Source organism: Oncorhynchus tshawytscha, linkage group LG12 (assembly GCF_018296145.1).
Source record: "Oncorhynchus tshawytscha isolate Ot180627B linkage group LG12, Otsh_v2.0, whole genome shotgun sequence".
NCBI classification, from domain to species: domain Eukaryota; kingdom Metazoa; phylum Chordata; class Actinopteri; order Salmoniformes; family Salmonidae; genus Oncorhynchus; species Oncorhynchus tshawytscha.
The window spans coordinates 746,512-771,868 of NC_056440.1; the positions used below are offsets into that span (position 1 = coordinate 746,512).

At 46.1% G+C, this 25,357-nt stretch overlaps 1 protein-coding gene across 1 annotated transcript in view; it reads right to left on the reverse strand.

Annotated features, from left to right (window-relative positions):
• Nucleotides 1–7,929: 7,929 nt before the first annotated feature.
• Nucleotides 7,930–25,357, reverse strand: part of dmrt3a (doublesex and mab-3 related transcription factor 3a) — a 73,553-nt gene continuing 56,125 nt past the window's right edge. Inside the window, exon 2 of the mRNA XM_042331123.1 lies at nt 7,930–9,008. Coding sequence (XP_042187057.1) covers nt 7,930–9,008 — 1,079 coding nt within the window. The remainder of the gene's footprint in view (nt 9,009–25,357) is intronic.

Sequence of the window (25,357 nt, forward strand, 5' to 3'; positions counted from 1 at the left end):
CCTGTGTTGAGGTTCAGCGTGGCGGATGTGTTGCTGCCTACTCTCACCACCTGGGGGCGGCCTGTCAGGAAGTCCAGGATCCAGTTTCAGAGGGAGGTGTTCAATCCCGGGATTCTTAGCTTATTGATGAGCTTTGAGGGCACTATGGTGTTGAACACTGAGCTGTAGTCAATGAATAGCATTCTCACATAGGTGTTCCTTTTGTCCAGGTGGGTAAGGGCAGTGTGGAGTGCAATAGAGATTGCGTCATCTGTGGATCTGTTTGGGCGGTCTGCAAATTGGAGTGGGTCTAGGGTTTCTGCGATAAGGGTGTTAATGGGAGCCATGACCAGCCTTTCAAAGCACTTCATGGCTACGGATGTGATTGCTACGGGTCTGTAGTAATTTAGGCAGTATACCTTAGTGTTCTTGGACACATAGACTATGGTGGTCTCCTTGAAACAGGTTGTTATTACAGACTCAATCAGGGACAGTTGGTCAGCACATGTCCAGAGCACACGTCCTGGTAATCCATCTGGCCCCACGGCCTTGTGAATGTTGACCTGTTTTAGTCACATCGACTATGGAGAGGGGGATCACACAGTCATCCGGAACAGCTGATGCTCTAATGCATGCCTCAGTGTTGCATGTCTCGAAGCGAGTATCGAAGTGATTTAGCTCACCTGGTGGGCTCATGTCAATGGGTAGCTCGCGACTGTGCTTCCCTTTGTAGTCTGTAATAGTTTGCAAGCCCTGTCACATAAGACGAGCCGGTGTAGTACAATTCAATCTTAGTCCTGTATTGGCGCTTTGCCTGTTTGATGGTTCGTCGGAGGGCATAGCAGGATTTCTTATAAGCTTTCGGGTTAGAGTCCCGCATCTTGAAAGAGGCGGCTCTACCCTTTAGCTCTGTGCGACTGTTGCCTGTAATCCATGGCTTCTGGTTGGGGTATGTACGTACAGTCACTGTGGGGACGACGTCCTCAATGCACTTATTGATAAAGCCAGTGACTGATGTGATGTACTCCTCAATGCCATCGGAAGAATCTCAGAACATATTCCAGTCTGTGCTAGCAAAACAGTCCTGTGGTTTAGCATCTGCTTCATCTGACCACTTTTTTATAGACCGATTCACTTGTGCTTCCTGCTTTCATTTTAGCTTGTAAGCAGGAATCAGGAGGATATAATTGTGGGAAGATTTGCCAAATGGAGTGCGAGGGAGAGCTTTGTACATGTCTCTGTGTGCGTAGTACAGGTGATCTAAAATCCCCCCCCCTCTGTTTGCGCATTTTTCACGCTGATAGAAATGATGTAAAACTGATTTAAGTTTCCCTGCATTAAAGACCCCAGCCACTACGAGCGCCGCCTCTGGGTGAACGGTTTCCTGTTTGCTTATTTCCTTATACAGCTGACTGAGTGCGGTCTTTGTGCCAGCATCCGTCTGTGATGGTAAATAAACAGCCACGAAAAATGTAGATGAAAACTCTCTTGGCAAATAATGTGGTCTACAGCTTATCATTAGATACTGTACTTCATTTGAGCCAAATCTAGAGACTTCCTTAGATTTCGTGCACCAGCTGTTGTTTACAAATATGCACATACCACCCACCCTCGTCTTAGTGTGCTGTTCTATCTAGCTGGTGCAGCGTATATCCCGCTAGCTGAATGTCCATGTCGTCATTCAGCCACGATTCGGTGAAACATAAGATGTTACAGTTTTTGATGTCCCGTTGGTAGGATATTTGTGATCGTACATTTTATTGTCCAATGATTGTATGTTGGGAAGTAGTACTGACGGTAAAGGCAGATTTCCCATTCGACGTCGGCGGATCCTTAGGAGGCACCCCGCTCAATGTCCTCTGTACCTGTGTCTCTTTCTCTTGCCAATGACTGGGGTTTTGGCCTTGTTGTGTGTCTGAAGTACGCCCTGTGCGTCCTGCTTGTTGAATATTTTTTGTTGTTGTCTAATGCAGGTGTGTTCTACCTCTGAACAAGGAATGACAATGGATGGAGAACTTTTTTCAGATTCACCATTACCATCATTCAGCCCCAAGAGAGCATAATATCACAAAACCATCAGTACGAGATCAGTGGATGGAAGAACGAGGACAGCACCGTGACGAATAAAAGCTACACCACCTTGTAGATTGAAGACCTTCACCCATCATTTACGTCATTATCTACATTCAGGAAGACAATCTGCCGTCAACTACATCATCATCTACTTTCAGGAAGACAATCTGATATCAACTACATAATCACCTGGATTCGACAAGACAATCTACCATTACCTATATCATTAGCCATTTCTAGAAAACCATCTCCCAACAACTACATCAACATCTAGATTAAATTAGATAATTTCCCATCAACTACATCAACAGCTAGATTCTAGAAAACAATCTCCCTTCACCTAGATCATTATCTAGATTCTAGAAGACCATCTTCCATCATCTACATTATCATCTAGATTCTAGAAACCATTTCTAAACACCTACATCAATTTAGAGATTCTAGAAGAACATCTCCCATCAACTGCATCGTTATGTATTTTCTAGAAAACCATCTCAAATCAACTACATCATTACATAGATTCTAGAAGACGATCTGCCATCACCAACATCATTAGCCTTTTCTAGAAAACCAAATTAGCAACAATTACAACATTACCAAGTTTCTAGAAGACCATCTCTAAACAACTACATCATTAGCTAGATTCTAGAAGACAATATCCCATCAACTACATACTTTTCTACATACTAGAAGACAATTTCCCACCAATTACATCATTATCAACATTCAGCAAGACCATCTGCCATCAACCACATCATTATCTTAATTCTAGAAGAACATCATGAATCCAAGATGGCGTAGCAGTCAGACGTCTTGTCCTGTCGTGTCCCTTGTATATATCGTTTTTACATATTTTTCTTCGCATATCTTTTAAAATATTTTGCTAAACCTCAACATCTAAATACTCTCCTACAACCCGCCTCACCCAATGTAGCGTGGATCTGCTTTTTTTTCTTCTGAAGTATTTATATTTACTTCGGATCTGGAACCCCTCAACTGAAGCTAGCCAGCTAACTACCAGCTATCAGTCAGCAAACCATTGCTAGCGGTCATCAGCTAACCTTTAGCTCGGAAAGCTCTCGCCAGTTCGAACAACGCGACTCTAACCAGAGCATAACGGACCTATTATTTTTATCCCCGGATTCCCACCGCAAACGGAACATTTTCATCTGGATCTTCACAACTAGCTAACCGCAACCCCGGATGACTACTCCTGGCTAGCGTTTCCATCCACTTAGCTGGAAGCTAGCCCGGCCAGAGCTCCTGTGCTACCACTGAAGCATACTCCTAGGCTATAATATCCGGACCCACGACCGGTCTATCGATGTCACCGCATGAAGAGGCATAAAACAGACTTAACCCCATCGCGACGTCCCCCAAAGGCTAACATTCTAGCCCTTGCTATCTGCTTGCTTGCTAATTCGGCCTGCTAACTGCTAGCCTGCCCCGGTCTACTAACAGCTAGCTTGTTTAGCCCCGGTCTGCTAACTGCTAGCTTATTTAGCCCCGGCCTACTAACTGTTAGTACAGGCCCGCTAACTGTCTGAATTGCCGTGTCCCCAGCTAGCCCAACCACTCACCGGACCCATATTTATTTTCAATCTCTTTTCGATTTTTAATTCGATTATACCTTCCGGTAACCGGCCTCACCCAATGTGATACGGAATCGCTATTATTTTTTATTTTTAGAACACATTCAAGAACCTCCAGAAGCTAACCAGCTAACTAGCTACAAGCTATTTAGTCATTGTTAGCCACTACTAGCGGCTTTTACCTTCTGCACAGCCAGCCAGTTTTTTTTTGCCTGGATTACTGTCTCTCCACAACAATGCCGGATTCCTGCCGTAATCCCTGGACCACTACTTCTGATCTTCACAGCTAGCTTGCACGCAGTACTGAAGCTATCCCTGAGGCCCACTTCCCGGCCTACTCAGCTGTTCACCCGAACCCCACTCATACACGGCTAGAGCCCAATACTCCACTGGATCCTTGCTGTAAACTTGGCTACATAGCTGATGCCTGCTGGACACTGTGATCACTTGGCTACATAGCTGATGCCTGCTGGACTGTCCATTAATCACGGTACTCCATTCTGTTTGTTTATGTTTTATCTGTTGGCCCCAGCCGCACTCAGGCTCTGTGTGTAGTTAATCCGACCCCTCTGCCTAGTCAACGCGAATTTTACCTGCTGTTGTTGTGCTAGCTGATTAGCTGTTGTTGTCTCACCTACTGTTTTAGCTAGCTCTCCCAATCAACACCTGCGATTACTGTATGCCTCGCTGTATGTCTCTCTCAAATGTCAATATGCCTTGTATACTGTTGTTCAGGTTAGTTAGCATTGTTTTAGTTTACAATGGAGCCCCTAGTTCCACTCTTCATACCTCTGATACCTCCTTTGTTCCACCTCCCACACATGCAGTGACCTCACCCATTACAACCAGCATGTCCAGAGATACAACCTATCTTATCATCACCCAGTGCCTGGGCTTACCTCCGCTGTACCCACACCCCACCATACCCCTGTTTGCGCATTATGCCCTGAATATATTCTACCATGCCCAGAAATCTGCTCCTTTTATCCTTTGTCCCCAACACTCTAGGTGGCCAGTTTTGATAGCCTTTAGCCGCACCCTCATACTACTCCTCCTCTGTTCCGCGGGTGATGTGGAGGTAAACCCAGGCCCTGCATGTCCCCAGGCACCCTCATTCGTTGACTTCTGTGATCGAAAAAGCCTTGGTTTCATGCATGTCAACATCAGAAGCCTCCTCCCTGAGTTTGTTTTACCCACTACTTTAGCACACTCTGCTAACCCTGATGTCCTTGCCGTGTCTGAATCCTGGTTTAGGAAGGCCACCAAAAATTCTGAGATTTCCATACCCAACTATAACATTTTCCGTCAAGATAGATCTCTCAAAGGGGGAGGAGTTGCAGTCTACTGCAGAGATAGCCTGCAAAGTAATGTCATACTTTCCAGGTCCATACCCAAACAGTTCGAACTACTCATTTTAAAAATTACTCTCTCCAGAAATAAGACTCTCACTGTTGCCACCTGCTACCGACCCCCCTCAGCTCCCAGCTGTGCCCTGGACACCATTTGTGAATTGATCGCCCCCCATCTAGCCTCAGAGTTTGTTCTGTTAGGTGACCTAAACTGGGATATGCTTAACACCCCGCCAGTCCTACAATCTAAGCTAGATGCCCTCAATCTCACACAAATCATCAAGGAACCCACCAGGTACAACCCTAAATCTGTAAACAAGGGCACCCTCATAGACGTCATCCTGACCAACTGGCCCTCCAAATACACCTCCGATGTCTTAAACCAGGATCTCAGCGATCACTGCCTCACCGCCTGTATCCGCTACGGATCCGCAGTCAAACGACCACCCCTCATCACTGTCAAACGCTCCCTAAAACACTTCTGCGAGCAGGCCTTTCTAATCAACCTGGCCCGGGTATCCTGGAAGGATATTGACCTCATCCCGTCAGTTGAGGATGCCTGGTCATTCTTTAAAAGTAACTTACTCACCATTTTAGATAAGCATGCTCCATTCAAAAAAGGCAGAACTAAGAACAGATACAGTCCTTGGTTCACTCCAGACCTGACTGCCCTCGACCAGCACAAAAACATCCTGTGGCGGACTGCAATAGCATCGAATAGTCCCCGCGATATGCAACTGTTCAGGGAAGTCAGGAACCAATACACGCAGTCAGTCAGGAAAGCCAAGGCCAGCTTCTTCAGGCAGAAATTTGCATCCTGTAGCTCTAACTCCAAAAAGTTCTGGGACACTGTAAAGTCCATGGAGCGGCCTTCAGGTTATGTCGATATAGGACTCATTTTTACTGTGGATATAGATACTTTTGTACCTGTTTCCTCCAGCATCTTCCCAAGGTCCTTTGCTGTTGTTCTGGGATTGATTTGCACTTTTCGCACCAAAGTACGTTCATCTCTAGGAGACAGAACGCATCTCCTTCCTGAGCGGTATGACAGCTGTGTTTTCCCATGGTGTTTATACTTGCGTACTATTGTTTGTACAGATGAATGTGGTACCTTTAGGCATTTGGAAATTGCTCCCAAGGATGAACCCGACTTGTGGAGGTCTACAATTTTTTTCTGAGGTCTTGGCTGATTTCTTTTGATTTTCCCATGATGCAAAGCAAAGAGGCACTGAGTTTGAAGGTAGGCCTTGAAATACATCTACAGGTACACCTCCAATTGACTCAAATGATGACAATTAGCCTATCGAAAGCCATGACATACTTTTCTGGAATTTTCCAAGCTGTTTAAAGGCACAGTCAACTTAGTGGAGGTACACTTCTGTAAACAATTTTTTGAAAAACTACCTGTGTCATGCACAAAGTAGATGTCCTAACCGACTAGCCAAAACTATAGCTTGTTTAACAAGAAATTTGTGGAGTGGATGAAAAATGAGATTTCATGACTTCAACCTAAGTGTATGTAAACTTTCGACTTCAACTGTACATTTCCATGCCGACAGATAAGTTCCTTAAAAAAGTGGAATTTTCAATGTTGGACATAAAAGACTGTAAAAACACCAGCAAATCATCTCCAAGAGATTTTAATTGAAGAAATCTGTTCCGAAGTGTATTCCCACCCATAGTACAGAGACACGTGATTGTATACAAATGTAAGCAAGTTTTCAAATAATGATGTTTTAGTCTAACATATCTGTTTGGGATTCTTGCAGTCAATTTGCAAATGATTTGTCATTATGTTCCGGCACCCGACCATCCGCTCCAGTACAAATCGTCCCACAGCTGAATTTAGTTGATGATCCCTACTCTTGTGGGTTATTCTACATTAAACTACATTATAGTATACCATTCATTTAGTATAGCAACCAATTTGCACCAATGTATATTATCATTTTGGAAATAACGAGGACACAATGTTTTGCTATTATCACCTATGTTTATTAATAATCTTGACATGCATCAGATCTTAACATCAAGGACATATTATTCACATGCATAGTGTCTGGAAAGAGATGAACATTCACAAACACGTGATCTATGTGATCTATCCCATCATTTTAAATTCATTCTTTTTGGTCATATCCATGTGATAATGTTACGATCTAGTATTCAGCTACATTACCTGCAGAGAGATAATGTTATGACCTAACATTCAGCTACATTACCTGTAGAGAGATAATGTTACGGCCTAACATTCAGCTACATTACCTGCAGAGAGATAATGTTACGACCTAACATTCAGCTACATTACCTGCAGAGAGATAATGTTACGACCTAACATTCAGCTACATTACCTGCAGAGAGATAATGTTACGACCTAACATTCAGCTACATTACCTGTAGGGGGGCCGATGGCTGCGTGACAAAGTTCAGTTCAAGACAACAACCTGTCTTGATACCCACTCTTGCATTATTCACATTAAAGATTCGTTCACAATACATTTTTGGTGCTTAAGTAACCAGTGCGGCATGGTTCAGTGTTTCATTGGTTCAGGTATAGAGATATAACCCACAGGTTCATTGTTCCATTGGTTCAGGTATAGAGATATAACCCACAGGTTCATTGTTTCATTGGTTCAGTTATAGAGATATAACCCACAGGTTCAGTGTTTCATTGGTTCAGGTATAGAGATATAACCCACAGGTTCATTGTTTCATTGGTTCAGTTATAGAGATATAACCCACAGGTTCATTGTTTCATTGGTTCAGGTATAGAGATATAACCCACAGGTTCATTGTTTCATTGGTTCAGGTATAGAGATATAACCCACAGGTTCATTGCTTCATTGGTTCAGGTATAGAGATATAACCCACAGGTTCATTGTTTCATTGGTTCAGGTATAGAGATATAACCCATAGGTTTGGGTGGTTCAGGAGGTTCAGGTGGAGGAGTTGAGAATTCGTGAGTCGGAGGAGTCGGAGCGGTCCTCGTACTCCTCCTCATGAGTGTAGAGGGTCTGTTTGGCCCCGGGGGTGGGGGGGATGGGGGTAGGGTGGCAGCCCTCCTCCAGCTGGGAGAGACGGTGCTCTTCCTGGGGGCGGGAGGAGGAGAGGAGCGGAGAGGAGGAGGAGGAAGAGGAGAGGAGCGGAGAGCGTTGGAAGACGCCAGTGGAGGAGAAAGGAGAGACGTACTGAGCTGACCTGAGTTGATACTGCTGCTGCAGTGTCATGGTGTTCCACAGCGTCACGTCGTTGCAGAAGGGTCCGACCTGGCCGCCGCGTGTCAGAGAGTTCCTCAGCATCAAGGGGTAGCGGGGGGGATGGGGGAAAGACCCGGGGTGTAGGGCCAGGGGGCCGGACGACGAGTCAGACGAGAAGCGCAGAGACTCAGGCACCCTGAAAGCAGAGCCCACAGACCACTTAGCGGCGGAGGCCAGAGAGTGGTAGGACCCCAGGGGGTGATCGAGGAGGTGGCTATTAGAGGGAAGGACCAGGGTGTCGGGGTGGGGGTGACCCCCCCTGGCCTCCTGGGCCTGGCTGGACAGCAGCACCTCGATGGCCCCCACCAGGTCCCCTCCACACCCCTGCAGGATCAGCTCCAGCACCGGGGGCTTGTGGGACGGGAAGATCTTCTTCAGCACCTCCAGGGGTGGCCGGTTGGCTCGCAGGTTGAAGGGAAGGGAGACTGACCCAGACAGGCCCTCAATCACCAGGCTGTGGTCCACTGGCAGCCCCCCTGCCCCAACACCGGGGTAACCCTTAGTGGGGCTGTCTGCCTTGGGCTCTGGAGAGGTGCTGCAGGTCTTGGGGAAGGCTAGGGGGAGAGGGAGGCTGGGAAGGGGATGGGGGAAGCTGTAGCGACATTCCTCGGCCTGGTTTGGGGTGTCCGGGGGCTCGGGAGTGAAGCAGGAAGGCTTGGAGCCCTCGGGGGAGCTGCTAGGGTCCTGGTCCTTCTCACTGCCGCTACCACCACCATTCTCCCCACCGGAGTGGTCCCCCGACGTATCCTCACTCAGGTCTACAGAGAACACAGAAACACATCCTCAGTCAGGACTACAGAGAACAAAAAAACACATCCTCATTCAAGACTACAGAGAACGCAGAAACACATCCTCATTCAGGACAACAGAGAACACAGAAACACATCTTCACTCATGTCTACAGAGAACACAGAAACACATCCTCAGTCAGGACTACAGAGTCAGAAACACATCCTCAGTCAGGACTACAGAGACAGAAACACATCCTCAGTCAGGACTACAGAGACAGAAACACATCCTCAGTCAGGACTACAGAGAACACAGAAACACATCCTCAGTCAGGACTACAGAGACAGAAACACATCCTCAGTCAGGACTACAGAGAACACAGAAACAAATCCTCAGTCAGGACTATAGAGAACACAGAAACACATCCTCATTCAGGACTACAGAGAGCACAGAAACACATCCTCAGTCAGGACTACAGAGACAGAAACACATCCTCAGTCAGGACTACAGAGAAACACAGAAACACATCCTCAGTCAGGACTACAGAGACAGAAACACATCCTCAGTCAGGACTACAGAGACAGAAACACATCCTCAGTCAGGACTACAGAGACAGAAACACATCCTCAATCAGGACTACAGAGACAGAAACACATCAGAGAAACACATCCTCAGTCAGGACTACAGAGAACACAGAAACACATCCTCAGTCAGGACTACAGAGAACACAGAAACACATCCTCAGTCAGGACTACAGAGAACACATCCTCAATCAGGACTACAGAGACAGAAACACATCCTCAGTCAGGACTACAGAGACAGAAACACATCCTCAGTCAGGACTACAGAGACAGAAACACATCCTCAGTCAGGACTACAGAGACAGAAACACATCCTCAGTCAGGACTACAGAGACAGAAACACATCCTCAGTCAGGACTACAGAGACAGAAACACATCCTCAGTCAGGACTACAGAGACAGAAACACATCCTCAGTCAGGACTACAGAGACAGAAACACATCCTCAGTCAGGACTACAGAGAACACAGAAACACAGAAACACATCCTCAATCAGGACTACAGAGACAGAAACACATCCTCAGTCAGGGCTACAGAGACAGAAACACATCCTCCGTCAGGACTACAGAGAACACATCCTCAATCAGGACTACAGAGACAGAAACACATCCTCAGTCAGACTACAGAGAACACAGAAACACATCCTCAGTCAGGACTACAGAGACAGAAACACATCCTCAGTCAGGACTACAGAGACAGAAACACATCCTCAGTCAGGACTACAGAGTCAGGACTACAGAAACACATCCTCAATCAGGACTACAGAGAACACAGAAACACATCCTCAGTCAGGACTACAGAGAACACAGAAACACATCCTCAGTCAGGACTACAGAGACAGTAACACATCCTCAGTCAGGACTACAGAGACAGAAACACATCCTCAGTCAGGACTGCAGAGAACACAGAAACACATCCTCAGTCAGGACTACAGAGACAGAAACACATCCTCATTCTTGACTACAGGGAACACAGAAACACATCCTCAGTCAGGACAACAGAGACAGAAACACATCCTCATTCTTGACATCAGAGAACACAGAAACACATCCTCAGTCAGGACTACAGAGACAGAAACACATCCTCAGTCAGGACTACAGAGACAGAAACACATCCTCAGTCAGGACTACAGTGAACACAGAAACACATCCTCAGTCAGGACTACAGACACAGAAAGACATCCTCAGTCAGGACTACAGAGACAGAAACACATCCTCAGTCAGGACTACAGAGACAGAAACACATCCTCAGTCAGGACTACAGAGACAGAAACACATCCTCAGTCAGGACTACAGAGAACACAGAAACACATCCTCAGTCAGGACTACAGAGAACACAGAAACACATCCTCAGTCAGGGCTACAGAGAACACAGAAACACATCCTCAGTCAGGACTACAGAGAACACATCCTCAATCAGGACTACAGAGACAGAAACACATCCTCAGTCAGGACTACAGACACAGAAACACATCATCAGTCAGGACTACAGAGACAGAAACACATCCTCAGTCAGGACTACAGAGACAGAAACACATCCTCAGTCAGGACTACAGAGAAAACATCCTCAGAAACACATACAGTCAGGACTACAGAGAAGAAACACATCCTCAGTCAGGACTACAGGACAGAAACACATCCTCAGTCAGGACTACAGAGAACACAGAAACACATCCTCAGTCAGGACTACAGAGACAGAAACACATCCTCAGTCAGGACTACAGAGAACACAGAAACACATCCTCAGTCAGGACTACAGAGACAGAAACACATCCTCATTCTTGACATCAGAGAACACAGAAACACATCCTCAGTCAGGACTGCAGAGAAGACAGAAACACATCCTCAGTCAGGACTACAGAGACAGAAACACATCCTCATTCTTGACTACAGAGAACACAGAAACACATCCTCAGTCAGGGCTACAGAGACAGAAACACATCCTCAGTCAGGACTAAAGAGACAGAAACAAAACCTCAGTCAGGACTACAGAGACAGAAACACATCATCAGTCAGGACTACAGAGACAGAAACACATCCTCAGTCAGGACTGCAGAGAACAAAGAAACACATCCTCAGTCAGGACTACAGAGAACACAGAAACACATCCTCAGTCAGGACTACAGAGACAGAAATACATCCTCAGTCAGGACTACAGAGACAGAAACACATCCTCAGTCAGGACTACAGAGACAGAAACACATCCTCAATCAGGACTACAGAGACAGTCAGGACTACAGAGACAGAAACACATCCTCAGTCAGGACTACAGAGACAGAAACACATCCTCAGTCAGGACTACAGAGACAGAAACACATCCTCAGTCAGGACTACAGAGAACACAGAAACACATCCTCAGTCAGGACTACAGAGACAGTAACACATCCTCAGTCAGGACTACAGAGACAGAAACACATCCTCAGTCAGGACTACAGAGACAGAAACACATCCTCGGTCAGGACTACAGAGAACACATCCTCAATCAGGACTACAGAGAACACAGAAACACATCCTCAGTCAGGACTACAGAGAACACAGAAACACATCCTCAGTCAGGACTACAGAGACAGTAACACATCCTCAGTCAGGACTACAGAGACAGAAACACATCCTCAGTCAGGACTACAGAGACAGAAACACATCCCTCAGGACTACAGGAAACACATCCTCAGTCAGGACTACAGAGAACACAGAAACACATCCTCAGTCAGGACTGCAGAGAACACAGAAACACATCCTCAGTCAGGACTACAGAGACAGAAACACATCCTCATTCTTGACTACAGAGAACACAGAAACACATCCTCAGTCAGGACAACAGAGACAGAAACACATCCTCATTCTTGACTACAGAGAACACAGAAACACATCCTCAGTCAGGACTACAGAGAACACAGAAACACATCCTCAGTCAGGGCTACGGAGACAGAAAAACATCCCCAGTCAGGACTACAGAGACAGAAACACATCCTCATTCAGGACTACAGAGAACACAGAAACACATCCTCAGTCAGGACTACAGAGACAGAAACACATCCTCAGTCAGGACTACAGAGACAGAAACACATCCTCAGTCAGGACTACAGAGACAGAAACACATCCTCAGTCAGGACTACAGAGACAGAAACACATCCTCAGTCAGGACTACAGAGACAGAAACACATCCTCAGTCAGGACTACAGAGACAGAAACACATCCTCAGTCAGGACTACAGAGAACACAGAAACACATCCTCAGTCAGGACTATAGAGAACACAGAAACACATCCTCATTCAGGACTACAGAGAACACAGAAACACATCCTCAGTCAGGACTACAGAGAACACAGAAACACATCCTCAGTCAGGACTACAGAGACAGAAACACATCCTCAGTCAGGACTACAGAAACACATCCTCAGTCAGGACTACAGAGACAAACACATCCTCAGTCAGGACTACAGAGACAGAAACACATCCTCAGTCAGGACTACAGAGACAGAAACACATCCTCAGTCAGGACTACAGAGACACATCCTCAGTCAGGACTACAGAGAAACACATCCTCAGTCAGGACTACAGACAGAAACACATCCTCAGTCAGGACTACAGAGAACAGAAACACATCCTCAGTCAGGACTACAGAGACAGAAACACATCCTCAGTCAGGACTACAGAGACAGAAACACATCCTCAGTCAGGACTACACAGAAACACATCCTCAGTCAGGACTACAGAGACAGAAACACATCCTCAGTCAGGACTACAGAGAACACAGAAACACATCCTCAGTCAGGACTACAGACAGAAACACATCCTCAGTCAGGACTACAGAGACAGAAACACATCCTCAGTCAGGACTACAGAGACAGAAACACTACAGAGAACACAGAAACACATCCTCAGTCAGGACTACAGAAGACAGAAACACATCCTCAGTCAGGACTACAGAGACAGAAACACATCCTCATTCAGGACTACAGAGAACACAGAACACATCCTCAGTCAGGACTACAGAGAACACAGAAACACATCCTCAGTCAGGACTACAGAGAACACAGAAACACATCCTCAGTCAGGACTACAGAGACAGAAACACATCCTCACAGGACTACACAGAAACACATCCTCAGTCAGGACTACAGAGAACACAGAAACACATCCTCAGTCAGGACTACAGAGACAGAAACACATCCTCAGTCAGGACTACAGAGAACAGAGAAACACATCCTCAGTCAGGACTACAGAGAACACAGAAACACATCCTCAGTCAGGACTCAGGACAGAAACACATCCTCAGTCAGGACTACAGAAACACATCCTCAGTCAGGACTACAGAGACAGAAACACATCCTCAGTCAGGACTACAGAACAGAAACACATCCTCAGTCAGGACTACAGAGACAGAAACACATCCTCAGTCAGGACTACAGAGACAGAAACACATCCTCAGTCAGGACTACAGAGAACACAGAAACACATCCTCAGTCAGGACTACAGAACACAGAAACACATCCTCAGTCAGGACTACAGAGAACACAGAAACACATCCTCAGTCAGGACTACAGGACAGAAACACATCCTCAGTCAGGACTACACAGAAACACATCCTCAGTCAGGACTACAGAGACAGAAACACATCCTCAGTCAGGACTACAGAGACAGAAACACATCCTCATCAGGACTACAGAGACAGACTACAGAGACTACAGAGACAGAAACACATCCTCAGTCAGGACTACAGAGACAGAAACACATCCTCAGTCAGGACTACAGAGAACACAGAAACACATCCTCAGTCAGGACTACAGAGAACACAGAAACACATCCTCAGTCAGGACTACAGAGACAGAAACACATCCTCATTCAGGACTACAGAGAACACAGAAACACATCCTCAGTCAGGACTACAGAGAACACAGAAACACATCCTCAGTCAGGACTACAGAGAACACAGAAACACATCCTCAGTCAGGACTACAGAGAACACAGAAACACATCCTCAGTCAGGACTACAGAGACAGAAACACATCCTCAGTCAGGACTACAGAGACAGAAACACATCCTCAGTCAGGACTACAGAGAACACAGAAACACATCCTCAGTCAGGACTACAGAGAACACATCCTCAGTCAGGACTACAGAGAACACAGAAACACATCCTCAGTCAGGACTACAGAGAACACAAAAACACATCCTCAGTCAGGACTACAGAGACAGAAACACATCCTCAGTCAGGACTACAGAGACAGAAACACATCCTCAGTCAGGACTACAGAGAACACAGAAACACATCCTCAGTCAGGACTACAGAGACAGAAACACATCCTCACATCAGGACTCAGTCAGGACATCCTCAGTCAGGACTACAGAGACAGAAACACATCCTCAGTCAGGACTACAGAGACAGAAACACATCCTCAGTCAGGACTACAGAGAACACAGAAACACATCCTCAGTCAGGACTACTACAGAAACACATCCTCAGTCAGGACTACAGAGAACACAGAAACACATCCTCAGTCAGGACTACAGAGAACACAGAAACACATCCTCAGTCAGGACTACAGAGACAGAAACACATCCTCATCAGGACTCAGAAACACATCCTCAGTCAGGACTACAGACACAGAAACACATCATCAGTCAGGACTACAGAGACAGAAACACATCCTCAGTCAGGACTACAGAGACAGAAACACATCCTCAGTCAGGACTACAGAGAACACAGAAAAACATCCTCAGTCAGGACTACAGAGAACACAGAAAAACATCCTCAGTCAGGACTACAGAGACAGAAACACATCCTCAGTCAGGACTACAGAGAACACATGAACAAATCCTCAGTCAGGACTACAGAGACAGAAACACATCCTCAGTCAGGACTACAGAGAACACAGAAACACATCCTCAGTCAGGACTACAGAGAACACAGAAACACATCCTCAGTCAGGGCTACAGAGACAGAAACAGAAATCCTCAGTCACTACAGAGACAGAAACACCTCAGTCAGGACTACAGAGAACACAGAAACACATCCTCAGTCAGGACTACAGAGAACACAGAAACACATCCTCAGTCAGGACTACAGAGAACACAGAAACACATCCTCAGTCAGACTCAGAAACACATCCTCAGTCAGGAACACAGAAACACATCCTCAGTCAGGACTCAGGAAACACATCCTCAGTCAGGACTACAGAGAACACAGAAACACATCCTCAGTCAGGACTACAGAGAACACAGAAACACATCCTCAGTCAGGACTACAGAGACAGAAACACATCCTCAGTCAGGACTACAGAGAAACACACAGTCAGGAACAGAGACAGAAACACATCCTCAGTCAGGACTACAGAGACAGAAACACATCCTCAGTCAGGACTACAGAGACAGAAACACATCCTCAGTCAGGACTACAGAGAACACAGAAACACATCCTCAGTCAGGACTACAGACAGAAACACATCCTCAGTCTACAGAGACAGAAACACATCCTCAGTCAGGACAGAAACACATCAGGACTCAGAAACACATCCTCAGTCAGGACTACAGAGACAGAAACACATCCTCAGTCAGGACTACAGAGACAGAAACACATCCTCAGTCAGGACTACAGAGACAGAAACACATCCTCAGTCAGGACTACAGAGAACACAGAAACACATCCTCAGTCAGGACTACAGAGACAGAAACACATCCTCAGTCAGGACTACAGAGACAGAAACACATCCTCAGTCAGGACTACAGAGAACACAGAAACACATCCTCAGTCAGGACTACAGAGAACACAGAAACACATCCTCAGTCAGGACTACAGAGAACACAGAAACACATCCTCAGTCAGGACTACAGAGACAGAAACACATCCTCAGTCAGGACTACAGAGACAGAAACACCTCAGTCAGGACTACAGAGAACACAGAAACACATCCTCAGTCAGGACTACAGAGACAGAAACACATCCTCAGTCAGGACTGCAGAGAACAAAGAAACACATCCTCAGTCAGGACTACAGAGAACACAGAAACACATCCTCAGTCAGGACTACAGAGACAGAAATACATCCTCAGTCAGGACTACAGAGACAGAAACACATCCTCAGTCAGGACTACAGAGACAGAAACACATCCTCAATCAGGACTACAGAGACAGAAACACATCCTCATTCAGGACTACAGACACAGAAAGACATCCTCAGTCAGGACTACAGAGACAGAAACACATCCTCAGTCAGAACTACAGAGACAGAAACACATCCTCAGTCAGGACTACAGAGAACACAGAAACACATCCTCAGTCAGGACTACAGAGAACACAGTAACACATCCTCAGTCAGGACTACAGAGAATACAGAAACACATCCTCAGTCAGGACTACAGAGACAGAAACACATCCTCAGTCAGGACTACAGAAACACATCCTCAGTCAGGACTACAGAGACAGAAACACATCCTCTCAGGACTACAGGACTAGTCAGACTACAGAGACAGAAACACATCCTCAGTCAGGACTACAGAGAACACATCCTCAATCAGGACTACAGAGACAGAAACACATCCTCAGTCAGGACTACAGAGAACACAGAAACACATCCTCAGTCAGGACTACAGAGACAGAAACACATCCTCAGTCAGGACTACAGAGACAGAAACACATCCTCATTCTTGACTACAGAGAACACAGAAACACATCCTCAGTCAGGACTACAGAGAACACATCCTCAGTCAGCACTACAGAGAACACAGAAACACATCCTCATTCAGGACTACAGAAACAGAAACACATCCTCAGTCAGGACTACAGAGAACACAGAAACACATCCTCAGTCAGGACTACAGAGACAGAAACAAATCCTCAGTCAGGACTACAGAGAACACAGAAACACATCCTCAGTCAGGACTACAGAGACAGAAACACATCCTCAGTCAGGACAGAGAGAAACACATCCTCAGTCAGGACTACAGAGAACACAGAAACACATCCTCAGTCAGGACTACAGAGACAGAAACACATCCTCAGTCAGGACTACAGAAACACATCCTCAGTCAGGACTACAGAGAACACATCCTCAATCAGGACTACAGAGACAGAAACACATCCTCAGTCAGGACTACAGAAACAGAAACACATCCTCAGTCAGTACTACAGAGACAGAAACACATCCTCAGTCAGGACTACAGAGACAGAAACACATCCTCAGTCAGGACTATAGAGAACACAGAAACACAGAAACACATCCTCAGTCAGGACTACAGAGAACACAGAAACACATCCTCAGTCAGGACTACAGAGAACACAGAAACACATCCTCAGTCAGGACTACAGAGACAGAAACACATCCTCAGTCAGGACTACAGACAGAAATACATCCTCAGTCAGGGCTACAGAGACAGAAACACATCCTCAGTCAGGACTACAGAGACAGAAACACATCCTCAATCAGGACTACAGACAGAGACAGAAACACATCCTCATTCAGGACTACAGACACAGAAACACATCCTCAGTCAGGACTACAGAGAACACAGAAACACATCCTCAGTCAGGACTACAGAGACAGTAACACATCCTCAGTCAGGACTACAGAGACAGAAACACATCCTCAGTCAGGACTACAGAGAACACAGAAACACATCCTCAGTCAGGACTACAGAGAACACATCCTCAGTCAGCATTACAGAGAACACAGAAACACATCCTCAGTCAGGACTACAGAGAACACAGAAACACATCCTCAGTCAGGACTACAGAGACAAACACATCCTCAGTCAGGACTACAGAGAACACAGAAACACATCCTCAGTCAGGACTACAGAAACACATCCTCAGTCAGGACTACAGAGACAGAAACACATCCTCAGTCAGGACTACAGAGACAGAAACACATCCTCAGTCAGGACTACAGAGACAGAAACACATCCTCAGTCAGGACTACAGAGACAGAAACACATCCTCAGTCAGGACTACAGAGACAGAAACACATCCTCAGTCAGGACTACAGAGAACACAGAAACACATCCTCAGTCAGGACTACAGAGAACACAGAAACACATCCTCAGTCAGGACTACAGAGACAGAAACACATCCTCAGTCAGGACTACAGAGACAGAAACACATCCTCAGTCAGGACTCAGGACAGAAACACATCCTCAGTCAGGACTACAGAGAAACACATCCTCAGTCAGGACTACAGAGACAGAAACACATCCTCAGTCAGGACTACTACAGACAGACTACAGAGACAGAACACACATCCTCAGTCAGGACTACAGAGAACACAGAAACACATCCTCAGTCAGGACTACAGAGACAGAAACACATCCTCAGTCAGGACTATAGAGAACAGGACTACAGAAACACATCCTCAGTCAGGACTACAGAGACAGAAACACATCCTCAGTCAGGACTACAGAGACAGAAACACATCCTCAGTCAGGACTACAGAGACAGAAACACATCCTCAGTCAGGACTACAGAGACAGAAACACATCCTCAGTCAGGACTACAGAGACAGAAACACATCCTCAGTCAGGACTACAGAGACAGAAACACATCCTCAGTCAGGACTACAGAGACAGAAACACATCCTCAGTCAGGACTACAGAGAACACAGAAACACATCCTCAGTCAGGACTACAGAGAACACAGAAACACATCCTCAGTCAGGACTACAGAGACAGAAACACATCCTCAGTCAGGACTACAGAGACAGAAACACATCCTCAGTCAGGACTACAGAGACAGAAACACATCCTCATTCTTGACATCAGAGAACACAGAAACACATCCTCAGTCAGGACTGCAGAGAAGACAGAAACACATCCTCAGTCAGGACTACAGAGACAGAAACACATCCTCATTCTTGACTACAGAGAACACAGAAACACATCCTCAGTCAGGACTACAGAGAACACAGAAACACATCCTCAGTCAGCACTACAGAGAACACAGAAACACATCCTCATTCAGGACTACAGAGAACACAGAAACACATCCTCAGTCAGGACTACAGAGACAGAAACACATCCTCAGTCAGGACTACAGAGACAGAAACAAAACCTCAGTCAGGACTACAGAGAACACAGAAACACATCCTCAGTCAGGACTACAGAGACAGAAACACATCCTCAGTCAGGACTGCAGAGAACAAAGAAACACATCCTCAGTCAGGACTACAGAGAACACAGAAACACATCCTCAGTCAGGACTACAGAGACAGAAATACATCCTCAGTCAGGACTACAGAGACAGAAACACATCCTCAGTCAGGTCTACAGAGACAGAAACACATCCTCCTCAGGACTCAGGACTCCTCAGTCAGACTACAGAGACAGAAACACATCCTCAGTCAGGACTACAGAGAACACAGAAACACATCCTCAGTCAGGACTACAGAGAACACAGAAACACATCCTCAGTCAGGACTACAGAGACAGAAACACATCCTCAGTCAGGACTACAGAGACAGAAACACATCCTCAGTCAGGACTACAGAGACAGAAACACATCCTCAGTCAGGACTACAGAGAACACATCCTCAATCAGGACTACAGAGACAGAAACACATCCTCAGTCAGGACTACAGAGACAGAAACACATCCTCAGTCAGGACTACAGAGAACACAGAAACACATCCTCAGTCAGGACTACAGAGAACACAGAAACACATCCTCAGTCAGGACTACAGAGAACACAGAAACACATCCTCAGTCAGGACTCAGTCAGAGACAGAAACACATCCTCAGTCAGGACTACAGAGACAGAAACACATCCTCAGTCAGGACTACAGAGACAGAAACACATCCTCAGTCAGGACTACAGAGACAGAAACACATCCTCAGGACTCAGGACACACAGAGACTACAGAGACAGAAACACATCCTCAGTCAGGACTACAGAGAACACAGAAACACATCCTCAGTCAGGACTACAGAGAAGACAGAAACACATCCTCAGTCAGGACTACAGAGAACACAGAAACACATCCTCAGTCAGGACTACAGAACACAGAAACACATCCTCAGTCAGGACTACAGAGAACACAGAAACACATCCTCAGTCAGGACAGAGACAGAAACACATCCTCAGTCAGGACTACAGAGACAGAAACACATCCTCAGTCAGGACTACAGAGAACACAGAAACACATCCTCAGTCAGGACTACAGAGAACACAGAAACACATCCTCAGTCAGGACTACAGAGACAGAAACACATCCTCAGTCAGGACTACAGAGACAGAAACACATCCTCAGTCAGGACTACAGAGACAGAAACACATCCTCAGTCAGGACTACAGAGACACAGTCAGACTAACAGAAACACATCCTCAGTCAGGACTACAGAGACAGAAACACATCCTCAGTCAGGACTACAGAGACAGAAACACATCCTCAGTCAGGACTACAGGAGAAACACATCCTCAGTCAGGACTACAGAGAACACAGAAACACATCCTCAGTCAGGACTACAGAACACAGAAACACATCCTCAGTCAGGACTACAGAGAACACAGAAACACATCCTCAGTCAGGACTACAGAGAACACAGAAACACATCCTCAGTCAGGACTACAGAGACAGAAACACATCCTCAGTCAGGACTACAGAGAACACAGAAACACATCCTCAGTCAGGACTACAGAGAACACATCCTCAATCAGGACTACAGAGACAGAAACACATCCTCAGTCAGGACTACCTCACTCAGGACTACAGAGAACACAGAAACACATCATCAGTAAGGACTACAGAGACAGAAACACATCCTCAGTCAGGACTACAGAGACAGAAACACATCCTCAGTCAGGACTACAGAGAACACATAAACAAATCCTCAGTCAGGACTACAGAGACAGAAACACATCCTCAGTCAGGACTACAGAGACAGAAACACATCCTCAGTCAGGACTACAGAGAACACAGAAACACATCCTCAGTCAGGACTACAGAGAACACAGAAACACATCCTCAGTCAGGACTACAGAGACAGAAACACATCCTCAGTCAGGACTACAGAGACAGAAACACATCCTCAGTCAGGACTACAGAGACAGAAACACATCCTCATTCTTGACATCAGAGAACACAGAAACACATCCTCAGTCAGGACTGCAGAGAAGACAGAAACACATCCTCAGTCAGGACTACAGAGACAGAAACACATCCTCATTCTTGACTACAGAGAACACAGAAACACATCCTCAGTCAGGGCTACAGAGACAGAAACACATCCTCATCCTCATTCAGGACTACAGAGAACACAGAAACACATCCTCAGTCAGGACTACAGAGACAGAAACACATCCTCAGTCAGGACTACAGAGACAGAAACACATCCTCAGTCAGGACTACAGAGACAGAAACACATCAGTCAGGACTCAGGACTCAGGACAGAGAACAGAAACACATCCTCAGTCAGGACTACAGAGAACACAGAAACACATCCTCAGTCAGGACTACAGAGACAGAAACACATCCTCAGTCAGGACTACAGAGAACACATCCTCAGTCAGGACTACAGAGAACACAGAAACACATCCTCATTCAGGACTACAGAAACAGAAACACATCCTCAGTCAGGACTACAGAGAACACAGAAACACATCCTCAGTCAGGACTACAGAGAACACAGAAACACATCCTCAGTCAGGGCTACAGAGAACACAGAAACACATCCTCAGTCAGGACTACAGAGAACACATCCTCAATCAGGACTACAGAGACAGAAACACATCCTCAGTCAGGACTACAGAGACAGAAACACATCCTCAGTCAGGACTACAGAGACAGAAACACATCCTCAGTCAGGACTACAGAGAACACAGAAACACATCCTCAGTCAGGACTACAGAGAACACAGAAACACATCCTCAGTCAGGACTACAGAGAACACAGAAACACATCCTCAGTCAGGACTACAGAGACAGAAACACATCCTCAGTCAGGACTACAGAGACAGAAACACATCCTCAGTCAGGACTACAGAGAACACAGAAACACATCCTCAGTCAGGACTACAGAGACAGAAACACATCCTCAGTCAGGACTACAGAGACAGAAACACATCCTCAGTCAGGACTACAGAGACAGAAACACATCCTCAGTCAGGACTACAGAGACAGAAACACATCCTCAGTCAGGACTACAGAGAACACAGAAACACATCCTCAGTCAGGACTACAGAGAACACAGAAACACATCCTCAGTCAGGACTACAGAGAACACAGAAACACATCCTCATTCAGGACTACAGAGAACACAGAAACACATCCTCAGTCAGGACTACAGAGACAGAAACACATCCTCAGTCAGGACTACAGAGACAGAAACACATCCTCAGTCAGGACTACAGAGAACACAGAAACACATCCTCAGTCAGGACTACAGAGAACACAGAAACACATCCTCAGTCAGGACTACAGAGACAGAAACACATCCTCAGTCAGGACTACAGAGACAGAAACACATCCTCAGTCAGGACTACAGAGACAGAAACACATCCTCAGTCAGGACTACAGAGACACTCACAGAGACAGAAACACATCCTCAGTCAGGACTACAGAGACAGAAACACATCCTCAGTCAGGACTACAGAGACAGAAACACATCCTCAGTCAGGACTACAGAGAAGACAGAAACACATCCTCAGTCAGGACTACAGAGAACACAGAAACACATCCTCAGTCAGGACTACAGAGACACAGAAACACATCCTCAGTCAGGACTACAGAAACAGAAACACATCCTCAGTCAGGACTACACAGAAGACAGAAACACATCCTCAGTCAGGACTACAGAGACAGAAACACATCCTCAGTCAGGACTACAGAGAACACAGAAACACATCCTCAGTCAGGACTCACAGAGACTACAGAGACAGAAACACATCCTCAGTCAGGACTACAGAGACAGAAACAAAACCTCAGTCAGGACTACAGAGACAGAAACACATCCTCAGTCAGGACTACAGAGACAGAAACACATCCTCAGTCAGGACTGCAGAGAACAAAAAAACACATCCTCAGTCAGGACTACAGAGAACACAGAAACACATCCTCAGTCAGGACTACAGAACACATCCTCAGTCAGGACTACAGAGACAGAAACACATCCTCAGTCAGGACTACAGAAACACATCCTCAGTCAGGACTACAGAGACAGAAACAGAAACACATCCTCAGGACTACAGAGAACACAGAAACACATCCTCAGTCAGGACTACAGAGAACACAGAAACACATCCTCAGTCAGGACTACAGAGAACACAGAAACACATCCTCAGTCAGGACTACAGAGAACACAGAAACACATCCTCAGTCAGGACTACAGAGACAGAAACACATCCTCAGTCAGGACTACAGAGACAGAAACACATCCTCAGTCAGGACTACAGAGACAGAAACACATCCTCAGTCAGGACTACAGAGACAGAAACACATCCTCAGTCAGGACTACAGAGAACACAGAAACACATCCTCAGTCAGGACTACAGAGACAGAAACACATCCTCATTCAGGACTACAGAGAACACAGAAACACATCCTCAGTCAGGACTACAGAGAACACAGAAACACATCCTCAGTCAGGACTACAGAGAACACAGAAACACATCCTCAGTCAGGACTACAGAGACAGAAACACATCCTCAGTCAGGACTACAGAGACAGAAACACATCCTCAGTCAGGACTACAGAGAACACAGAAACACATCCTCAGTCAGGACTACAGAGAACACATCCTCAATCAGGACTACAGAGACAGAAACACATCCTCAGTCAGGACTACAGAGAACACAGAAACACATCCTCAGTCAGGACTACAGAGAACACAGAAACACATCCTCAGTCAGGACTACAGAGACAGAAACACATCCTCAGTCAGGACTACAGAGACAGAAACACATCCTCAGTCAGGACTACAGAGACAGAAACACATCCTCAGTCAGGACTACAGAGACAGAAACACATCCTCAGTCAGGACTACAGAGACAGAAACACATCCTCATTCTTGACATCAGAGAACACAGAAACACATCCTCAGTCAGGAACACAGAAACACATCCTCAGTCAGGACTACAGAGAACACAGAAACACATCCTCAGTCAGGACTACAGAGAACACAGAAACACATCCTCAGTCAGGACTACAGAGAACACATCCTCAGTCAGGACTACAGAGAACACAGAAACACATCCTCAGTCAGGACTACAGAGAACACAGAAACACATCCTCAGTCAGGACTACAGAGACAGAAACACATCCTCAGTCAGGACTACAGAGACAGAAACACATCCTCAGTCAGGACTACAGAGACAGAAACACATCCTCAGTCAGGACTACAGAGACAGAACACATCCTCAGTCAGGACTACAGAGACAGAAACACATCCTCAGTCAGGACTACAGAGACAGAAACACATCCTCAGTCAGGACTGCAGAGAACAAAGAAACACATCCTCAGTCAGGGCTACAGAGACAGAAACACATCCTCAGTCAGGACTACAGAGACAGTAACACATCCTCAGTCAGGACTAGAGAGACAGAAACACATCCTCAGTCAGGACTACAGAGACAGAAACACATCCTCAGTCAGGACTACAGAGACAGAAACACATCCTCAGTCAGGACTACAGAGACAGAAACACATCCTCAGTCAGGACTCCTCAGTCAGACTACAGAGACAGAAACACATCCTCAGTCAGGACTACAGAGAACACAGAAACACATCCTCAGTCAGGACTACAGAGACAGAAACACATCCTCAGTCAGGACTACAGAGACAGAAACACATCCTCAGTCAGGACTACAGAGACAGAAACAC